The 19,238-nt window shown below is 44.0% G+C and overlaps 2 protein-coding genes across 2 annotated transcripts in view; one reads left to right on the top strand and one right to left on the bottom strand.

Annotated features, from left to right (window-relative positions):
* Positions 1–4,556, bottom strand: part of Slc20a2 (solute carrier family 20 member 2) — a 103,208-nt gene extending 98,652 nt beyond the window's left edge. The window contains exon 1 of the mRNA XM_059244938.1: positions 4,425–4,556. The gene's annotated coding sequence lies outside the window, so the exon portion shown is untranslated. The remainder of the gene's footprint in view (positions 1–4,424) is intronic.
* An 85-nt stretch (positions 4,557–4,641) lies between these two features.
* Positions 4,642–19,011, top strand: Smim19 (small integral membrane protein 19). Its single transcript, XM_059244940.1, has 4 exons — positions 4,642–4,877; positions 8,150–8,288; positions 10,123–10,247; positions 18,123–19,011. Exons 2-4 carry the CDS (start codon positions 8,155–8,157, stop codon positions 18,185–18,187), a joined length of 324 nt encoding a protein of 107 aa, XP_059100923.1. The 5' UTR covers positions 4,642–4,877; positions 8,150–8,154; the 3' UTR covers positions 18,188–19,011.
* Positions 19,012–19,238: the final 227 nt, after the last annotated feature.

Genomic DNA, 19,238 nt, shown 5'->3' with positions numbered 1-19,238 from the left:
GGTAAATCATTATCCTAGAACCCAACAGCCCCCAAGTTCAAAATCTTCACTCTGCTGTGAGTCAAAATTCCGTGTCTCGACCTTCATCTTTAGTCCCTGCGATGAAATGTCTTTCGGCATTTCATTATCACCCTCTTCTTCCTGGAAAACTCTGAAGTGCTTCTGCAGGGAGTCATTGCAATTTCTTGCTACCTTGAACTGTCCAAGGATTAAAAAAAAAAAAATGTACATTTTTGTGTTCGTGTATAGGTCAGAAGACAGCTTTCGGGAGTTGGTACTCTCCTTCCCCCGTGGGTCCCAGGAATCGAACTCAGGTCAACAGGCTTGCTAACAAGCACCTTTTTACCTGTTGAGCCATCTTGCTAGCCCCTCTTTGAAACTTTTTAAAAGAACATCTTTCGGGTTGGAATGGAGATGTGACAGATCACTCTCTAAGCATGCATGAGGCTCTGATCACTACCACCACAATCAGTCAATCAACTAATTTAAAAGAACACCGATTTTTATTTATTTAATGTGTGTTGTTTGCATGCCTGGTGCCATGGAGGACAGAAGAGGCCATTGGCTCTCCTGAAACTGGAGTTACTACGCATGGGCATAAGCTGCCAAATGGGTGCTCAGAACCAGATTCCGGTCGTCCGCCAGAGCAGCAGGTGCTTATTCACTCAGCCATTTCTCCAGGCCCCCCAACCCTAGTCAAGAACACCTTTTATAACTGCAAAAATAATGTGAATGTTTAGATTGTTCAAATTATAAACTAAAACTCCTAGGCTAGAGAGATGGGCTCGGTGTTACACAAACATGGGTTCTGGTCCCCAGCACCAATATAAAAATCCCGGTTGTGAGGGATCACTGGGGCTTGCTTGCTAGTCACCAACACAGCTCTAGGTTCAATGAGAGACCCTGTCTCCAGGGAACAAGGCAGACTGTCACAGAGCAGGCCACCTGACATCTTCCTTTGGCCTCTGGGCACTGGTGCACTGATCCCCACCCCCTTACACCACACAGATAAGCAAACTCCGAGGAGAAGCTTGGCTGACCAGGGAGCCAGACTCCCTGTTGTATTTATTATGCCCATTATAATCTTGGGTAAGAAAGCTTTGCATCCACTTCCTCCTTTGAAAAATAGGATAATAACTACCTTCAGCAAAAGACTGAGACACAAATATAAATGAACATGTACAGGGGACAGGGACAGTGGCTGGCACACTTTAAGCACTGCACGAATATTACTATTATTTTTTGGAACTAAGTTTTTACATTGTTTCCTAAGTGTATACAAAGTTTGCCCAATTAATACATTACCTATGGTTCAGGATATAGTCGGTGTTTTCCCATGATAACTAGTATTTACTCAATAGGTACATACAAGCCAACTCTGTATTGACATACCAGATGCTAAGGCAATTCTTAAAAAAGTGATGTATTAATAGGTTACAGCCTTCAAGAACATTGAACTTGAAGTGAGGAAACAAGCTAATGAAACATTAATGTAGCAGCATAAGGCCATTAAGATTAAACACCAAAGGGTACCTTGTAAACACTTGACACACAAAGAGTAGTTGTGGGATTCAATTACAGAGGTGAGGCTGGAGTAGCCCTACACACAAGGGCAGGAAGGACCTAAACAAATGGAAATCGATGCATTTGGTGCAATGTTCTGGGCCCTGGGGATAAGCAACAACTAACTCAACAGAAACTGGCTTGCTGTCTGTGGGCTAAAGGGCTCCCCTACCAGAGGCAAGTTTTCCATTGAGTCTTGGCAATGTCTGGGATAGGACCCAGCGCTCCAAGCATTCTAGGCAGATTGTCACACTGAGCTGCATCCCCAGCCTATGAGCCAAGTTTTGAAGTGAAGAATGAGACAGGCCTGACTTCCTGTCATGTCTCGGGTGACTTAGTGGCAGGAACTGAGACTGCTACAGTCACTGTGACAAATGTATAGAAATGGCTGACGTGAATAATTTAGTAATGTTTCATGTATTGCATTATGTATCTATTCAATTGTGTATAGATATTAAGGGAACAGTCTCCATATTTTTTGACACAAATGACATGAGAGATTTACAAATTCATTGTCACTATTACTAGGATAGATTTTGTTCATAGTTGCCCAAAGGAAAGCCTAATAAGGCCTTGCCTGTATAGCTGTCTGTTTTGGGGATTCCTTATCTTGACTCTCTCTCTCCCCTTTTTCTGTCATCTACCAATGACTGGGTCCCAAATCTCAAAGCTTGCAAAGTGCTTGAAGAGGCACCTATGTGGCAGCAAGAACTATTCACACAGTGAAGTATTCACTCCAAAGACAACTTGTATCCTTCTCTTTTCTACTTACTCCCTCCCCCAGAGACAACGTCCTCAAGGAAAGAGAGAAACCCTTTTGTAAATACCAACCAACAAAAAGCTCCCCGACATTTTCTGATAGTTCCAATATGCTAAGTGACCCACAAGCACGAGCTTCCAACCACTTCCCGCAGTCTGTCTAATCTTCCCAGTCAGTTCTACTCTCATGATCCAAGACTCTACCATTAACCTCACAAACCAATTTTAGAACTGTTCTGGCTACATAAATCATTAATTGTATCTTTATAATAAAATTCTAATCTTATAGTGGACACAATACTGAATATGTGTTTTAAGGTACTTAAACCCAAATTAAAAAGTTAGGCATATACAACTTTTTGTCCTGGAACTCACTCTGTAGAGCAGGCTGGCCTGGAACTCAGAGATCTGCCTGCCTCTGCTTTCCCAGTGCTGGTATTAAAGGTGTGTACCACCACCACCCAGCGAGGCACATAAAACTTTTACAACTACCTACAATACAGAAAATCTAACACTCTTAATATTCAAATGCTCAGTGAAACCCTGACATTCCTAGCTGAGTGTAGCAGTGCACATTTCTGATCCCAGAACAAAGGAGAGAGGCAGAGGCTAGTAGGTCTCTTGAGTTCAGGGCTATCCTGGTCTACATAGATCCACTGGAGCCAGGGATACCACCTCCCCACCCCGCCTCCCGGTCTAAAAACAAAAAGAGACAGAGACACTCCAGCAAAATCTAACAGCCTGCTCGCTGTTGATTTGTTCGTTTGTTTTCTTAGTTTGGTGTTGAAAAAAGATCATGTCACACAGTTGCCCTTAGGAACTGTACTAAGACATACAAAGAAGGACCCTGTAGTAAGGGTCGCCATGGCTCTCAGTACCTTTGCCTGATGCGCACCTTAGCTTGTTCAATTTTTGGCCATATTATGTAATAGGCACTTGGATAAGTAAGAACTACAAGGCTTTGTAAACTATTTAATACCCAACGGGATTAACTGCAATTCTATGAACTTTTAAAGCCACACTAACTCGTTAAGTTGTTGTTTTTTTAAATGTGATCAACACCCTTATTTTAACAAAAGAAACAATTATTTAATGTAGACATTCTATATAGTGATGCATTCAAATCAAACTCATGTGTTGCAAAAAGCCACCCATGAAAACGAACTGACATAAAACATCTATCAACATCTGGCACTGTCCTGGCTAACACGCAGCAAAGAGCACGGTTACCACTGTTTCTAATTTTCTAACTTTAATCTCAAACTAAATGGCTAAAAATTATATACATGATTGTATAATGTATGTAAATGCACATGTACTGATACTACAAAAAAAAAAAAGAAAAGAAAAAAACGCTGGTATGTTACTGTATCTAGAGGAAGGTGAGTTTGAAACAGGCAAGACAACTTGCTGAAAGTTACAGCATTAATTATTTACTCTTTCTCTGCATACCAATTCAACAGAACCGCTACAGTACGAGCACGAACTGTAACTACAAGTCAGTCCTGGAGAACTTGCCCCGCTGGAATAGTTAAGCCCTTAAGCACGTGGACAATGGGCCGCTTTATTTGCATGGGCATGGCCAGGACGGACCTGGGGACTGATCGGTTTAATGGCGAAGCTGCCATCATCCCACATACACTCATCACCTGCCTCACGCTGGAAAACGCAGACTTCGGGGCGCTACGCAGAGTTCTTTTTATTTTTCTTTTTCCCCTCCCCTCCCTTTGGAAAAAAACACCCTAGCCATTCAAGCAGAGAATGAGAGAGCACCCGGGCCACGTCCAGTTTTAAAAACCCCCTGGATCGCCTTGGCCTCGCAGCGGGGACGATGAGGGGACCGAGAACCCAGCCAGCCAGCTTCTTCTGCGGAGCACGCGCAGACACCCCGAGACCGCCCCACCGCGGAGGAGCCTGGACGCCCTCGGGCCTGTGCCCGCCGCCGCTTCCCGCCCGCGCCGACCCGGCCCGCGGCACGGCACCGCTCTCCGCTCTCGCCAGAGGCGGCACCCGGACCGCCGCCGCCGCCGCCGGCGCCAGCGCCGCCGCCGCGTCGGGCTCCCATTCCGAGAGAGGGAAGGAAGAAAAACCAATAACAAAACCTGGCTTCTCGTTCCCTCCGGAAACCGCGGGCCGGCAGGAAGTGACGAAGGAGAGGTCGTCCGGTCCGCCGGGTCTCGGCCCGCGCTGCCCGCCCGACTCCCGGAACAGCCGGAGCGGAGCGGAGCGGAGCGGAGCGGAGCGCGGCACGGCGGCCTCCGCACCTCCGGAGCCGCTGAGCGCTCGCCCGCTCGCCCGCGCGCGCGGCCGCGTCACCGCCCCGCCCCGGCCGGCCCCGCCCCGCCCCGGCCGCGGTCTGCCGGGCAGACCCGGGCTTGGGGCTCGGCGGTCGGACGGCTCGACGGGACGGCTGCGGCGGGCTGACGGTCCCGCTGCCCGCAAAGTCGCCGGCCGACCGAGGCGGCAACGCGGACGGCCTGTCGGGAGAGGATCTTGTCCTGTGTGCCACCGGGAGCAGATTGCACAGGCTCGGGGACGCGGCTGGAGGAGGCCAGGTTTGGGCGTCGGATCTGTGTACCCGCCTTCTGCCCCTCCGTTCCCGGGGGCCCGTGTGGCCTTGGGATTACAGAACCACCACTGTCACCTGTTACAGAGTTGCAGTGACTCAAAGCAGGATGGTTGCAAAAAAGAAAGAAAGAAAAGAAAAAGAAAAGAAAAGAAAGAAAGAAAGAAAGAAAGAAAGAAAGAAAGAAAGAAAGAAAGAAAGAAAGAAAAGGAAAAAAAGAAAGAAAAAGAAAAAAAAATTCGAATGTGGACTGCCCAGTCCACAGGTCCCAGATGTCCTCCTTCCTCTGGGAAAGGGTGAAGGCCTGTGAGCGTGTTCCCTTCTGCTTTAGGACCTCAAACCTCTTAGGGCTTCAGAGAATCAGGAGACTCTTCCCCTCACAGTGCCTGGATTTTGTTGCTAGAAATGGTGTTTAAACTGCATTCCTGTGAGGAAATAACCAAGTTCCAGATGAGAGACCAGAATAACATTCTAGGGCATGATAGCCAGTGATGCTCACTTGTAGGACGGTGTAGACAAATTTAAAAACTTAAGGTAGTGTCCCATGATTATCCAGAAAAGGATGCTTCACCTAGAAGTAGGTCAGCCTTGAACTAAATCCTAAGGGATGCATTTTTGACAGCATTAGCTCTGAATGCTCATGTTGACTTGGGCTTTCATTCTCTCATTCATCTTCCTACTTCAGTGATAGTTCAAGCATTACATCTCAGGACAGCTGAGGGGAGGAATCTGTTTTCCCAAGAGAGCCCTGAATGTCACCCCCAGCATATATTTTACCAGACTATTAACTTGACAGAAAGGAACCCCTGGACATTTTACTTTAGCCCAAAGATGGAGGGTGCATGTATATGCACACCCTTGGTTAGTCTACACCAAGTGTGCGGGAGGGCTGGTACAAAGTACCCCGTCTGCTCTGTGACTCTGAGCTCTCTCTCCATTCCTGGTTGTCTTACAAAGCATGCTCTTGGTTGTGTCAGGACTAGCAGGAGAGGCCAAGCTTCAGCGCCAATCCTTCACTACTGCGGGTCTAGGATAACTCATACATCCCAGGACCCGTGGAGTGGCAGTGTTATTGCATACTACTGATGTTTTGTGTTATGTGACGTATAATCTCAGGTTAACATTTTGCCACTCTGGACCAGAAGTAATCAGAAAACCTTTTTTCTAAATACAACGATAGAGTGGCGTCCTAGGAAGAAATCATGCTCTGGATAGGGGTACATCATTCACTCAGCGGCACACGGACAAAATTTTGTCAAAAGTTGTAGTGAGAAATTAATCTGGTTCAGATCCACTTGGGCATTAGGAAACACTTTGTTAATTTGTCAGGTAAATAGACGGCACTCACTCCATGTCCTGGTGGCGGTTGCCTTATTCTCTTGTTTTTCCCTGATTTATGAACTCCCAGTTCTGAGTACTGCTCCTGTTGCTTCCTTATTGGCCATGCTCTCTGCAGCACACAGTCAGGCACTTAAAACTTAGCTTTTCCCAAACACAATCGTGGTTATTGCCATTTTAGCACCTTGGCATTTACGATGGTCAAAATACCACAAATTAAAGGCAATTGTTGTGTTTAGTCTTTCAGAAGTCTCTGCATCTAAAATAGACTGGTTATTTACTATAAATAAAAAAAAATCAGAGAGCCCCTGGAATTAAATTTTAAAATAAATAAGAATCGAGCACGTCACTGTCTCCTACTCCTGCCCCTTCCACTCAACCAAAAGCCCATCCCTCTAGTCGTTAATATTTAGGAGTTAGGTCTGCCGTCACGTTTAGATCTTAACATTTTAAGTCTTTTATAGTGAAGTTCTGCTTATTGTTCCTTGACCAAAATATTTTTTACAAGACAGGGGTTTGTGTCCATCAGACAGCAATACGTGAAGTTGCTCTTGTCTTCAGTCTCAGGAGTTCAGACTAAAGGTCTGTTCCTGTTGTCCACGCTACTCTAAATGAGCGCAGTAGGTCTCCAAACATCTGGCGAAGACTCCAGATGTGAGAAAGCATGCCCCCGGGTTAGAGCAACCCTTTCCTGGAATTTCATTCTGTATTTTATACAAACAAGTGAGAAGGAAGAAAACATATGCTAATTAACTGGCCAAGGGAAATGACATTGATAGTATTTGCATAGCTCTACCAAATAGACTGCAAGGTATTTTTCTAGAAGAATTTCTGCATCACCTTCATTGTTGAAGGCAGAAACAAAAACCACGAAAGCTTTGTAAATAATTTCTAGGTCATTTCAGGCATTGCTTTTCTTGGTGTTAAACCGTGCCTTGTTGTTAAATACTACAGTACTCTTTACCTGCCATTTGTTCATTCTCCTTTTTATAGAATGTCTAAAACACTTCTGAACTGCTTTCCTGGTTTACGTCATTTAACTGAGACTTTCCTTGTATGTTCAATACAAGGGAGGAACTTTGTCCTTAAGGAAAAATTCAGTTCTCAAACATAAATTTAAAAAAATTAAAAAAAAAAACCCTTTATTCTTTTACTTGCTGTTTGATACACTTGTGATTATCAGTCCAACTTTCTGTGGGAATGTCCAGAGAATGCATGATTATGAATAAGTAGCCATGTAACTTCTTATCTCATAGTTTCTTTTAGCCAAATTTGGCAAACAGGCCAAGTTTGGTCTAGCTCCAAATGTGCAGGCGTATTGGGAGGCACCTGAAGAGCAGTTAGTGTGGCCATGTGTTTTCTGGGTTGCTGTTGTGGGAGAGGCTGGCCTTCTCTGACTCCTACCTACTGTCTGGGTCTGTGTTCTGAAGGGTTCCCTTGTTGCCCTCTGAGTGACAGCTACAGTTTGGAGACTGCAGTAGCATTTCACAGTCAACTGTTAGCAATATTATTTTTTACCCTACATTTTAACGTTTATGTAAGTAAGAGTTGTACTATTTCAAAATTTAAAATGGGGAAAATATGTGTTTTATACCTTTATGACCTGTATCTGGGGTCAGTATCCCTTTTCCTAAAAGAGCCAAACTGAAAATATTTTTTAGACTCCATAAATACTGAGGAAAATGGAGGCACGTAGGCATTTAGGATCATAATGTACCTACTTAGGGACTGCAGGGTAGCTCAGGGTAGAGAACATGCTTAGTATATATGTGACCTGGGTTTGATCCCCAACACCTCAAAACAAATGCAAAGAATGAGTGCCATGTACCTATTTCACAGTGTAAAGTCATTCTTAGATGTGGACCATACACCAACAGTCAGTGGCCATGTCTCAGCCACGGCACCTTTTGTTCTTTCTTACAGATCCCATGGCTGGAAGTTACGGCATGATGGGTGATGACGGGTCTATTGATTACACCGTCCACGAAGCCTGGAACGAAGCCACCAATGTGTACTTGATAGTGATCCTTGTTAGCTTTGGCCTCTTCATGTATGCCAAGAGGTAAGTAAGGGCAGAGAAGACACTGAGCACTTGGAGTTTTAAAGGGTTAGGATGTGGGTTGTTGTTGTTTTGTTTTAGTTGGATTAAATGCATCAATATATTTCTTCAGAAAGTGTGTTCCTGGACTGGAAGGTGTTGGCGACTGAGGTTTGATCTGGAAATCCCATATTTGTCAGGGTAACAGGACCTGCTGCTCTAGAGTTTGGTTGCTGTCACTTCTAAAGTAGCCCGACTTTGTCACCAGCTTTGGTACATTGTCCCCTTGCAATGAGCACACTGTAAAGTATTTTTGGTCCAAGTGTCTGAAATGCAAAAACACTTAATGCCTATGTAGTCAGCAAACCTCTGTCCATCCCTTGGACCTTCTCCTTGATTCTTATGCATGGCACTGTATCAGTTTGTTTCCTACTGCTATAATAAAGACCATGACCAAGAGTGGCTTGCAGAGGAAAGCGTCTGTTTCAGCTTACAGGCTATACATAGTCCTTGAGAGAAGTCAGTACAGGAGCTCAAGAGAGGAGCCTAGAGGCAGAAACTGAAGCAGAGACCATGGAGGAACATTGCTTATGGCTTGTTCTCCATGCTTTGCTCTGTTTGTTTGCTTATATGACCTGAGACCACCCACCCTCAGTGAACTGGGCCCTGCCACAAGAGTCATAAATCGAGAAAATGCCTTATAAACTTACCTACGGGACAGTCTGATAGAGGCAATTCCACAACCAAGGTTCTGTCTTCCCAGGTAACTCCAGCTATATCAAGTTGACAAGAAACTAGCACACTACATCTCTGTTCTTTATAAAAAATGTCGGTTCCTCAATAACAAGAAACTTGTCTTTTATCTTTGTGTCAGTGATATACCCCATGGTCCAAATTCTTAATAGACACTTTTCTGCCTTCATTTCTAGGGTAGCTTCACTTAAGTGCCCTTTTCAACACCTCCTGGTTTCTTTCCCCCCAATCCAGCAAAACAGTAATAGAATTGATGGTGGTGGTGGTGGTGGTGGTGGTGGTGGTGGTGGTGGTGGTGGTGATGATGATTGTAGTAGTGATGATGATTGCAGTGGTGGTGATGATGGTGATGATGACTAGGGTATATACTAAAGCAGAAAAGCAGTATTCTGCTTGTAGGTATATACTTCAGGACATTCTCTACTGAGGTTTTAAAAAGTCCTTAAGTAGTTTATTAATAGTCCAGAAATAATGTCTGTTTGGACTTGGATATACCTCATTTGTTTTTACTTACCCTCACATTGCCATGTAGCTCCCTCTCAGTGGCTGGACTGCTGGTATGGGTGTAAGAAGGTGCCACATGTCATCACAGATCCCTGTGACAACTTCTCTCTCAAAAGAGCTACCACCTCCTTCCTGCTTTTCTTTTAAAAGCAGAGATGCACTGCTCTTGTTTCTAAAAAGGTATCTCCCACTGAAACTGTGTCATTAAAGAACATTTTTACTCATGAATTTCCCAAACTAAGGTCTGTTCACATCCGGCATACTCCCCACTCCAGTGATTTCTCTTTAGCTGGATGTTGTGAAAGGGAGGAAAAATGAATGCTTTCTTGTTTGTATACTGCTGTTTTTAATATGCCATTTTCCCTAGGAGTTAAGGGGAATGGCAACAAAAGGGCCTCATTTGGTATCTTATTTAGCAATATAGTATCATGTGTGTTATAATGCATTAAGCATCTTTTTTCGTTGTGATGCCATAGCTCTACATAGAGAGCTTATATGTTAGCAGAAAATAGAGTACTTCACAGAAAGAATTTGTTTCATACTTTTAATAGATCATGAGACATAAGTATTGAAACAAATCTGCATTGGTTTTGTGTTCTAGGAATAAAAGGAAAATTATGAGAATATTTAGTGTGCCACCTTCAGAAGAAACCTTGTCAGAACCCAATTTTTATGACACAATGAGCAAAATTCGCTTAAGACAACAAGTGGAAATGCATTCTGTTTGTAAGTATGTTCTTTGCCGAGCTATATGCATGCCATGCTTAAAATAGATCTTCTATTGCGCTCAGTTAACAAAAGGTTATAAAACATGGTTGCTTATAAAAACTTAAGCCTTTTCAGACACAGCTAGGCAGATTTATCCCAAAGTTACTGCTGTTAAATAAATCTTCGGCTTTTCTGTTGCTTGAGGCCTTCTATTCAGCTCTGCAGAAACTGAGATTGTCATCATCAGTTGACACCCCTATTTCTTCCTCTTCTGATTTCTTCTCCTTTGTACTTCTCCTTTGGGATGAGACTGAAATGGTCAAACAACAGAACACCCAAGCAGTGTAAGAGTGACTTTCAGGACTTGCAGAATCCAGGAACAAGGCCAGAAGTTCTGTTTGAACAATGTTAATACATCCTATGGTACTGGCCACTGCAAGCATGTACACAGGAAAGAAGAAACAAGTTTTAAAATGTATAGGTCCAGAATCAACTATACATTGAAGCCCTTTGTGCATTACTTAAAATAAGAAGGTGTGGCTTCCATGATGCATTAGGTAGGAGAAGCAAGGTGGTACTTGTATTAGAATGCCAGGTTCTTCTCAACTGTCAACTTGCTGGGATCTAGAATCACAAAGGAAACAGAGCTCTGAGTGGGTCTAGAGTAGGTTCATTGAGGGGGAAGATTTACTCTAAATGTAGCATGGCTCAGAGCACAGGCTGAAGTCAAGGACAGAGTCAAAAAGGAGAAAGCTGGCTGGGTAGGAGCATCCGTCCCTCTGTTTCAGACTGAGGATGCAGTGTGCCCAGCCGCTTGCCGGTCTTCCTACCACATCTACCCTACTAGGATGGACTGTGTCCTAAAACAAATCCTGCTTTTCTTAAGTCGCTTGTGTTAGGTACTTGCCATAGCATCAAGGAAGTAATACATTGTTGTAAAATCAAGCAAACAAAGCGCTCCTTTTGTTATCTTTCTATAAAGTAAGTATATACATATGTGTATAATATGAGTGCCCCATGTGGTGAGGCAGCACAGAGATGGGACCAGCTTATTGAGCTCACATGCGTATTAAGTGCTGTTTGGAGTTGAGTGCAGGAATACTGCACAGACCCAATGTCTCCAATTGTATTTTTCTGTCCCCTTTAGTCTTCATTGGGTGAATTCTTTAGGGAGGTACAATCTTCCTAGTGTCTAGTATTTTCCCCTCCACCAAATTCTCCATCCTGTTCAGGACATAGAATGCTATCTACTCTGTGGTGGTATTGTGTTCCCCAAAATATTGTGCACTCTAATAAACTTATCTGGGGTCAGAGACCAAACAGCCACAATATTAAACATAGAGGTTAGGCAGTGGTAGCACATGCTTTTAATCCTAGCATTCCAGAAGCAGAGATCCGGCTGGATCTCTGTGAGTTCAAAGCCACATTGGAAACAGCCAGGCATGGTGACACATACCTTTAATCCCAGGAAGTGATGGCAGGAGCAGAAAGGTATTTAAGTCATGAGGACGAGGAACTAGAGCTGGTTAAGCTTTTAGGCTTTTGAGCAACAAACAGTTCAGCTGAGATTCATTCTGGATGAGGACACAGAGGCTTCTAGTCTGAGGAAATAGGATCAGCTGAGGAACTGGCAAGGTGAGGTTAGCTGTGGGTTGTTCTGCTTCTCTGATCTTCCAGCCTTCACCCCAATACCTGGCCCCAAGTTTGTTTTATTAATAAGTCCTTTTAAGATTCATGCTACATTACTCAATATTGGGGCTCAGGGTTCCCCCTCTTTTGATACATGGGCTGAGTTATGTACCAGGCTGCCGGATGTTTCAGCTCTTGTATGAGCCTAGAGCTCCTAGACAAGCAGGCACCAGCTGCTGGATGGGGAAAATGGGCCTGTGTCTCTGCTTATCTGTTGTTCCCTGATGAGTTCTAAATGCACCTCATGCTGAAAATGGACCATAATTATTTATTTCCTAGTCTCTAAATTCTACTCTTCCTTTTATCCAAAGCTTATTGGTCTTGTTTTTAGATTTACTTTAACTTTTTAAATTGATTTAACATTTTTTACTCTATCACAGGGCTAATGGTCTGGTCTACTATCTAAAAGCATTAGATTATGTGGGTATGTTTTGGGCATTTGTTAATTTTGTTTTAATGGGTTTTTGTTAAAACTTTATAGGGAAGAATGTATCACTCTACTGTAGTTAATACTTCTGCTAGAATTACAAAGGAAGTTGGGAATGAAGCCACGAACCCTTTTCTCTTTTTTAAATCCTTTTGCCACTCTGTCAAGGGATCATCCCTTTCTGAGCTTTTTGTTAATTCATCGGCAAGGGTCTCTGCCTCAGTTGCTGCCTCTAGGTTCCTGCTTGACTTTCTTCTATGACAGACTATAAAGTGTAAGCGGAAATGCACCCTTTCCTTCCAGAGTTGCTTTTGGTCATGGTGTCCATCACACCAGCAGAAAAGCACACCCAGACACACACCCCTACTGCCTGCTGCCTCCCCCAGGTCTTCGTTTTGTAGAACATGAGGAGGTTGTAAGCAAGACAGGCAATCCTGGACTTTTAACCTGGATCATCCCTGTTTCTTTTTGAGGGGAACATAGGCGTTAACTCTCAGCCTCACTTCTCGTAAAAGTCCCCTAGGTCTTATTTGAAGTGTTGAGGAGAGACCAAGGTCTGGCAGAGCAGGACACCCGAAGGTGGGATGGGATGCATCTCCTACACATAGAGACCAAGGGTTTCTCTCCAAATATGGCAGTCCTGGAAGACGTCCATCTCCCAGATTGTGAGAAACAATTACCCTCACTTCAGAATAAGAACAGTGGAGTCTCAGAGTAGCAAAAGCAAGACAGATCTATTTTCAGCTGACTGAAGTCAGCCTATACAGAAGGGGAAAAATGGCTGTTGCTCCTGTTTGGCACAGAACAGTGGCTTTTATATCCCAAGTTGCAGTTCTTTGCCCTTTTAATTCTCCCCGGTTGAGTTCTTTAGAGAGATGCAATCTTCCCAGTGCCTCAGCTTTGCTCCCTACCCCAATTCCCCATCCTGCTGGCTCCAGAGCCGGCTGTATCTAGTGAGCATCTGGGGGCATTTTTCATCCCCTCCTCCCTCTGTAGATGGGCTCAAATAGCAGACTGCCTGTAGTTTTTCACCCCGGACACGCAGGTGCCAGCGAGGGAAGGTAGATGCCAGTGCCTCCTGCTTATCTGGGTTTTCTGGTGAGATCTGAACACACCGCACTCTGAAAGTGGACCATAACAAAATTTCTTACAACATGTTCCTCCCATTCCTCTCCAGCTCCCATAGAGCTCCTACAACCTCAAGTTGTTCTAAAACACAAAACCAAACCCATACGTCTGGTAGTATGTGCATGGGTGGAGGGCTATCCCCTAGAGCTTAGGTAACCCTACAGTGACCGTCCCCTCCAAGAATGATTCTCCCTTCCTCCAGCAGCTGTTAACTGCCAATTGCTCTTCAGTGAAGCCTAGGGCCTTGAGAGCTCCTCCCCCATGTATGCTCAAATTTTAGTTGGCTTGGTCTTGTGCACCTCTACATCACTGCTACTGTGAGCTCTTGGGTACCAGAGTCATGTTATTTCCGGAAAACATAGTACTTCTCCCCACCCTCTGTCTCTTATGGTCTTTCTGTCTTCTCTCCTGCAATGTTCTCTGAGCCTTGGCAGTGATGGTGTTGTGCCCAGATCGTGACCCCCAGAGAGACCACCAAAGACGAGCAAGCCGGAATGCAAAAGCATGGTTTAATTCTGGATATCCAAAAGCAATACAAGCCTAGGCAGGGACTTCGTCCAATACATCCAACGCAGAGGAGGCTGGAGGAAGTGCCCACTTATCTGCAAGCTCAGCTTTTAAAGGGAAAAGTCACAAGGTTACATCATTTAGGGGTGCTAGTACGGGTACAATTCTGATTGGCTTGCTTCTAGGGGCTTTCTAGAAATCATGGCTTAATCTTACTTCTAAGGGAGTGGTTGCCTGCCACCATTTCTCATTGGCTGCCCTCAGGTGGGGGCATTTTTATGGTCAGTTACCCTGGAAACCAGGGAGAGGACATTCCATAGTCTGGCAGGCATTACCTCGTGACTACCTTGTGACTCTGTACTTTTACACTTCCTGTTTTCTGGAATCTGAACTGACTGGTTTCAGTAACTAATGGCCTATTCCTAGAAGGAGAAATCTTAGGCCTTAATTTTAGGGTGAAAGCATTTTGGTCTTATTTCTAAGATGGCTCATTTTGGTCTCACAATGGGAGGTATGCTATTCAATAAAGATGTCCCATTTAGGGACCAAAGAGACGACTCAGTGGTTACAAGCACTGGCTGCTCTTTCCAGAAGATGCAGGTTTGATTCCCAGTACCCATGATGTGGTTCACAACCATCTTTAACTCCAGTTTCAGGGGATCCATTTCCCTTTTTTCTGTTTTTTGCCTTCTCAGGCACCACACACACACATAGTTCACACATATACATGCAGATGGAATACCCATACATATTAAACAAATAAAGGACATTTAAAGATGTCCTGTTTAAGCACTAAGTACGTACTCTTAGTGCTTTGAGCAGTTATGAGTTTCTTCATTGACTGCTGCCAACTGCCAAATATAGTCTATAAGCAAGGTTGAGAGCAACCCCGTTCTATGAGTATAAATATAAATTGTTGCTGCAGGCCACAGGAATATATCTTAAGAACTCAGCTGGTTATGGCAAAGTCACTACTTGGAGGGATCAGGGAATTCCTCCAGAGGAAGCCAAATTCCAAGGAGTTTTTGGTGTTACTTGGCTTGTTATATATCAGCTGTATTCTGTTATGAAAATCATGTGTGCCTTCATAGTTTTCCCAATTGACTTTTCCTTAAGAAGGGCTAACAGTGTGGACTGATCACTCTGTGTACATACACATTCCAGGTATTTGGAGAACAGCCTCAGGAAAGGCTTTCTCTGGAATCAGATATCTCCCTTAGCCACTTTCAAGGACTAGCAGTGATATGCTAACCGGTCATTAGCACTCGGTTGACCTTCTCTTTTACCACTCCCATTTTGGATTGTTAAAGAAAGTCTAGTGGTCACTGCTGGAGGTAAAATTCTTACCTGCCTTTATGACCCCCATAGAATTCAAGCCTAGTGACCTTGCTTGACCAGGGGCTTGATATAACTGGATTCCGGGGAGACTTAGGTAGAATGTGGAGAACAGAGGACAGAGAAGAGAAAAGAGAATGGAAGAACTAGATGGGTAAGAACTTGAGAGGAACAAACTGAGATGGGGAAGAACTAGATTGAAGGGCTAGAAGAGAGGACTAGAGGAATGAGATGGAAGATGAGGAAGAGTCAGATGGGGAAGTACTGGCTTGGTAAGAACAAGGTGAAAAGGACCTAGATGAGGCAGAATTAAGATGAGAAAATTAAGATAGAACTTAGAGGGAGCAGTAGATAAACAGAGAAATCAGGCAAAAAAGGAGCTAGACATGAGAACAGAACTGAAGCTGTGTATAAAGGATGTTATGCCAGAGGAATTAAAGCAAGTGGACTATAGAGCTCGGTGTGCTGAGATTCTATTTCCCAAAAATAGTCCTTGCTGTTCGTAGTTCTCTCTCCTGAGCCCCTGGGATGTATAATATTAAGGCTGATCCCTCTAATTTTATACAAGAAATTGTTAGAAGGCAATATGACAACCTGACCATTTAGCAAAAACAGTTTCAGGTTCCCTCTTAGGAATTACGATCTCCTTGCCATGGGCTTTTGTCCAGGTTTACAGTACCAGGCATGAAATATCCAGCTGTGAAATATCCAGCTGTGGAGCAGACCTCCCATCCAACCAGAAAGTGGTTGGTTACTGCATAACAGTCATGCCACTATCGAACCAATGGATACAGCCTGTCTGGCAGTTCAGTATCGTAGCGCATAGGATCCAGCGTGGGGTAAGACCATTCGTGTCTTTTCTCCCCCAGCAACAGGCATGGTATCTTCAAGCACTATGAAAGCTAGCTGGTAGGGAGGAAGTTTTCCAGTCTGAGATTTCTTTCTCTGTGTCCTGCAGCTTGAGTGTGGTGGTTTAGCAGTAGGGTCTTATTGTGCATTACATTGAGTAACCAAGGGCACCACCACCAGCCTGGGTTGTTGGGAGGCCTCTGGGGCCAGTGACTCTTAGGGAGGTATCCCGTGCCCTGCACTGCCCTTTTTGTTCAATAACCCATGGCTTCTGGGAGCAGCATTGCCCACCCACGCAGGCACCTCCAGTCAGACTTTTCCTTTTTACAATGGTATTCTGAAATGATCTTACTAACTAGTGGGCTTTTATAAGACCATTTCATAGAGCCTTAGTTTGGTCAACCCGCCCCTTCTCTCCTCCATTGCTCTGCTTCCTACTACCCCTGCCTTCTTTCACGTGTGTTCTACATTCCTTCCCATCATAGTTTTAATTGGATTGTGAGATGCTAGGTGTCCATGTAGCTTTTTCATAGTCTGTTCCTTTATGTTAACCACTCTCCCACCCTGTTTTCCCCTCCTTGCAGAAGCCTTTCTGCCCCACCCCCCATATCCCATCGCTCTCCTTTGGATTTCCCTAGAATTTATTCCCACTCCTGGTTCATTGACATTTACGTGTGCTCCAAGCTAAACACACAAAACAGAATATTGGAAATTAGGTACACACATGAGAGAACCTGCGGCATTTGTCTTACTGGGCCTGACTTACCTCATTTAATGTCATTTTTTTTTCTAGTCCCATCCATATTCCTGAAGGTTTCATGATTTTATTTTTCTTTACAATTGAGCAGCATTCCATTGTGTAAATGTACCACATTTTCACAATCTGTTGATGGACATGTAGGTTGATTTTTGTCTCATAGCTATTGTGAATAGAGTGGCAGTGAACTTGGATGGGCAAATGTGTCTGTAGTAGGTTACAAATTCCTTTGGGTTCATGCCCAGGAGTGCTAGAGCTAGGTCATATGAAAATTCTATTTCTAGCTTCTTCTGTGGGCTTTTAAGTTAAATATAGTAAAAACAAAAAGGCGGTAATATCACAGCGCTGAAAATAAGTTGTTATTGAGTACTCAGCCCTAAGTGGGTTGTCTTTATCAACCCCCTCCCACAAGGCTCAGCGACTGTCAAGGAAGGAAGAGGGTGGAAAGATGGTAAGAGCCAGAGGTCAAGGAAGAACTGCAAAAATAGTGTTTCCCACATGTGACCTGTCGCACACACGAACTCACAGTGGCTGGTGGCCTGCACAAGATCAAACCAGTCAAGATTCCAGGACGGGTGGGTGAAGGGTGCATGAAACGCCACTCGTGGCAGAGAAGACGTGAACAGTTCCTGGTTGCTGAGGTAGAGTCAGTTTCTTTCAGGGAAATGGCCCCTGGTAGGTTGCCATGGTTCCGTGGGTGGCCCCACTACCATGCACATACTGAAACCACTGGACTTTGTGGGTTAAAAAAAAAAAACAAAAAACAAAAGCGAGGACATGAAGTTGGAAGAGAAATGTACACTGTTGAGAGAGTCTGAGAGAAGTTGGAGTGGAGGAGCAAAGTTATGAACAAAATCCATGGTATACATGTGTATGTGTGTATGGAATTCTCAAAATATAAATAAAAATCTATTTTTTTAAAAGTAGCAATGTAGGGTAAGAAAGGAGGAAACTTAAAAATTTAATAGCTTACTCAGTTTTCCCCTGTATTTTAAAGTTCAGAAGGATCCTGATACTTAAATAATTGTAAATACAAGGTATATATAAAGTGTCTAAATTAGAAGATCTTAGAATATAATTAACTTCCTCTAGAAGAAAAACAGTTGTTTAATTCTAAACTAATTTCTTACCAAGCATCATGATTTAATATTATCTAGTAGTAATTTTATGCTTTATCTTTCTTGTCATTGTTTTTTCATAGCAAGAAAGTATGAGTATCAACAGCCTCAAAGCCAAGCTGACAGTGTACAGCTCTCGTTGGAATGAAACTTCAGACTGAGGAACGGAAGTGACGGTGAAGCAGTGTGGCAACACGTTCCTGCTCCCCTCTCCTCAATCAGGACCGGCATTCAGAGACCCTGGCAGATAAAGTCATCCCGCTGCCCCACCCCACCCCACCCCACCCCCGCCTCAGCTTTCTCTTGTTGCTTCTAGGACTTGCTTCATAAGCACAGAAACATTTAGAAGGAAGATGCCTTGTGACTAGAGATGAGGGCTTTCCCTTTTGAGGATGTTTGGTGTCTTCAGGACACAGCAGAAAACAAACGTGTCTTCGGAAACAAGAACCCTGGAGTTATTGTCACTTTGATTAGAATATTTTTACAGAGTTGAAACATGAAATTCTCGCTCTTGAGGTGGTTTGCGCTTAGGTTGTGGCCTGTGATGATGAGTTTAACAACAGTAACAGACTGATTTATGTTGCTCTCGCTATGGTTACTGACTCTGAGTCAGGGATCTTTGCTTCACGACTTGTATGACACACCACTGAACTTGTAGTGGCTTCTCCATCATGAAGCATGTCCCATCTGCTGGTTGTGGATGCTCTCTGTAACTGGATTGCCTCCCTTTGATGGTATTCCCCACACTTGTTATTTTGTTCCTGATCCCATATTTTCCTTGCCTCCATAGGGCTCCTTGAGGCCATAAGCCTTGAGCCTGTTAGACAAAGAGACATCTTTGAGACCTTGAGCCCGTTAGACAAAGAGCCATCTCTGTCTGGCTGTTGGTACTTAACTTCCCCATGTTTCTCTGTCACTGTTGAAAGTTACTGTCTGGTGTCTTCTGATTTATAAAGCTTGGTTGAACACGCAGCTGTCTTGACTCGTTCTGTTATATACAATGGGATGGGTTTTTTTAGTCTAACTTTTCATGTTTGTTCATGTAAAAGCTGCTTGGAGCTAAGGGTAGAAGCAAGACAGACCCCAAACCAAAAGCTACAGGCCTGCTGCCTTGATGAGTGCAAGGGCCTCTGGAGAAATCAGAACAGGGGGATATAGCACAGTAGGAAATGAACCACACAGGAGACATGCCGCAGTCT

The sequence above is a fragment of the Peromyscus eremicus genome, chromosome 17 (genome assembly GCF_949786415.1).
Source record: "Peromyscus eremicus chromosome 17, PerEre_H2_v1, whole genome shotgun sequence".
Classification (NCBI taxonomy): Eukaryota; Metazoa; Chordata; class Mammalia; order Rodentia; family Cricetidae; genus Peromyscus; species Peromyscus eremicus.
Note: the sequence above shows the minus strand (reverse complement) of the source record. Positions and strands in the feature narration are given on the sequence as shown.

Coding starts and splice junctions, on each gene's coding strand:
- Smim19 (XM_059244940.1), top strand. CDS start 8,155: ATGGCTGGAAGTTACGGCATGATGGGTGATGACGGGTCTATTGATTAC. Junction 8,289..10,122: donor CTCTTCATGTATGCCAAGAG/GTAAGTAAGGGC, acceptor TTTGTGTTCTAG/GAATAAAAGGAAAATTATGA. Junction 10,248..18,122: donor AGTGGAAATGCATTCTGTTT/GTAAGTATGTTC, acceptor GTTTTTTCATAG/CAAGAAAGTATGAGTATCAA.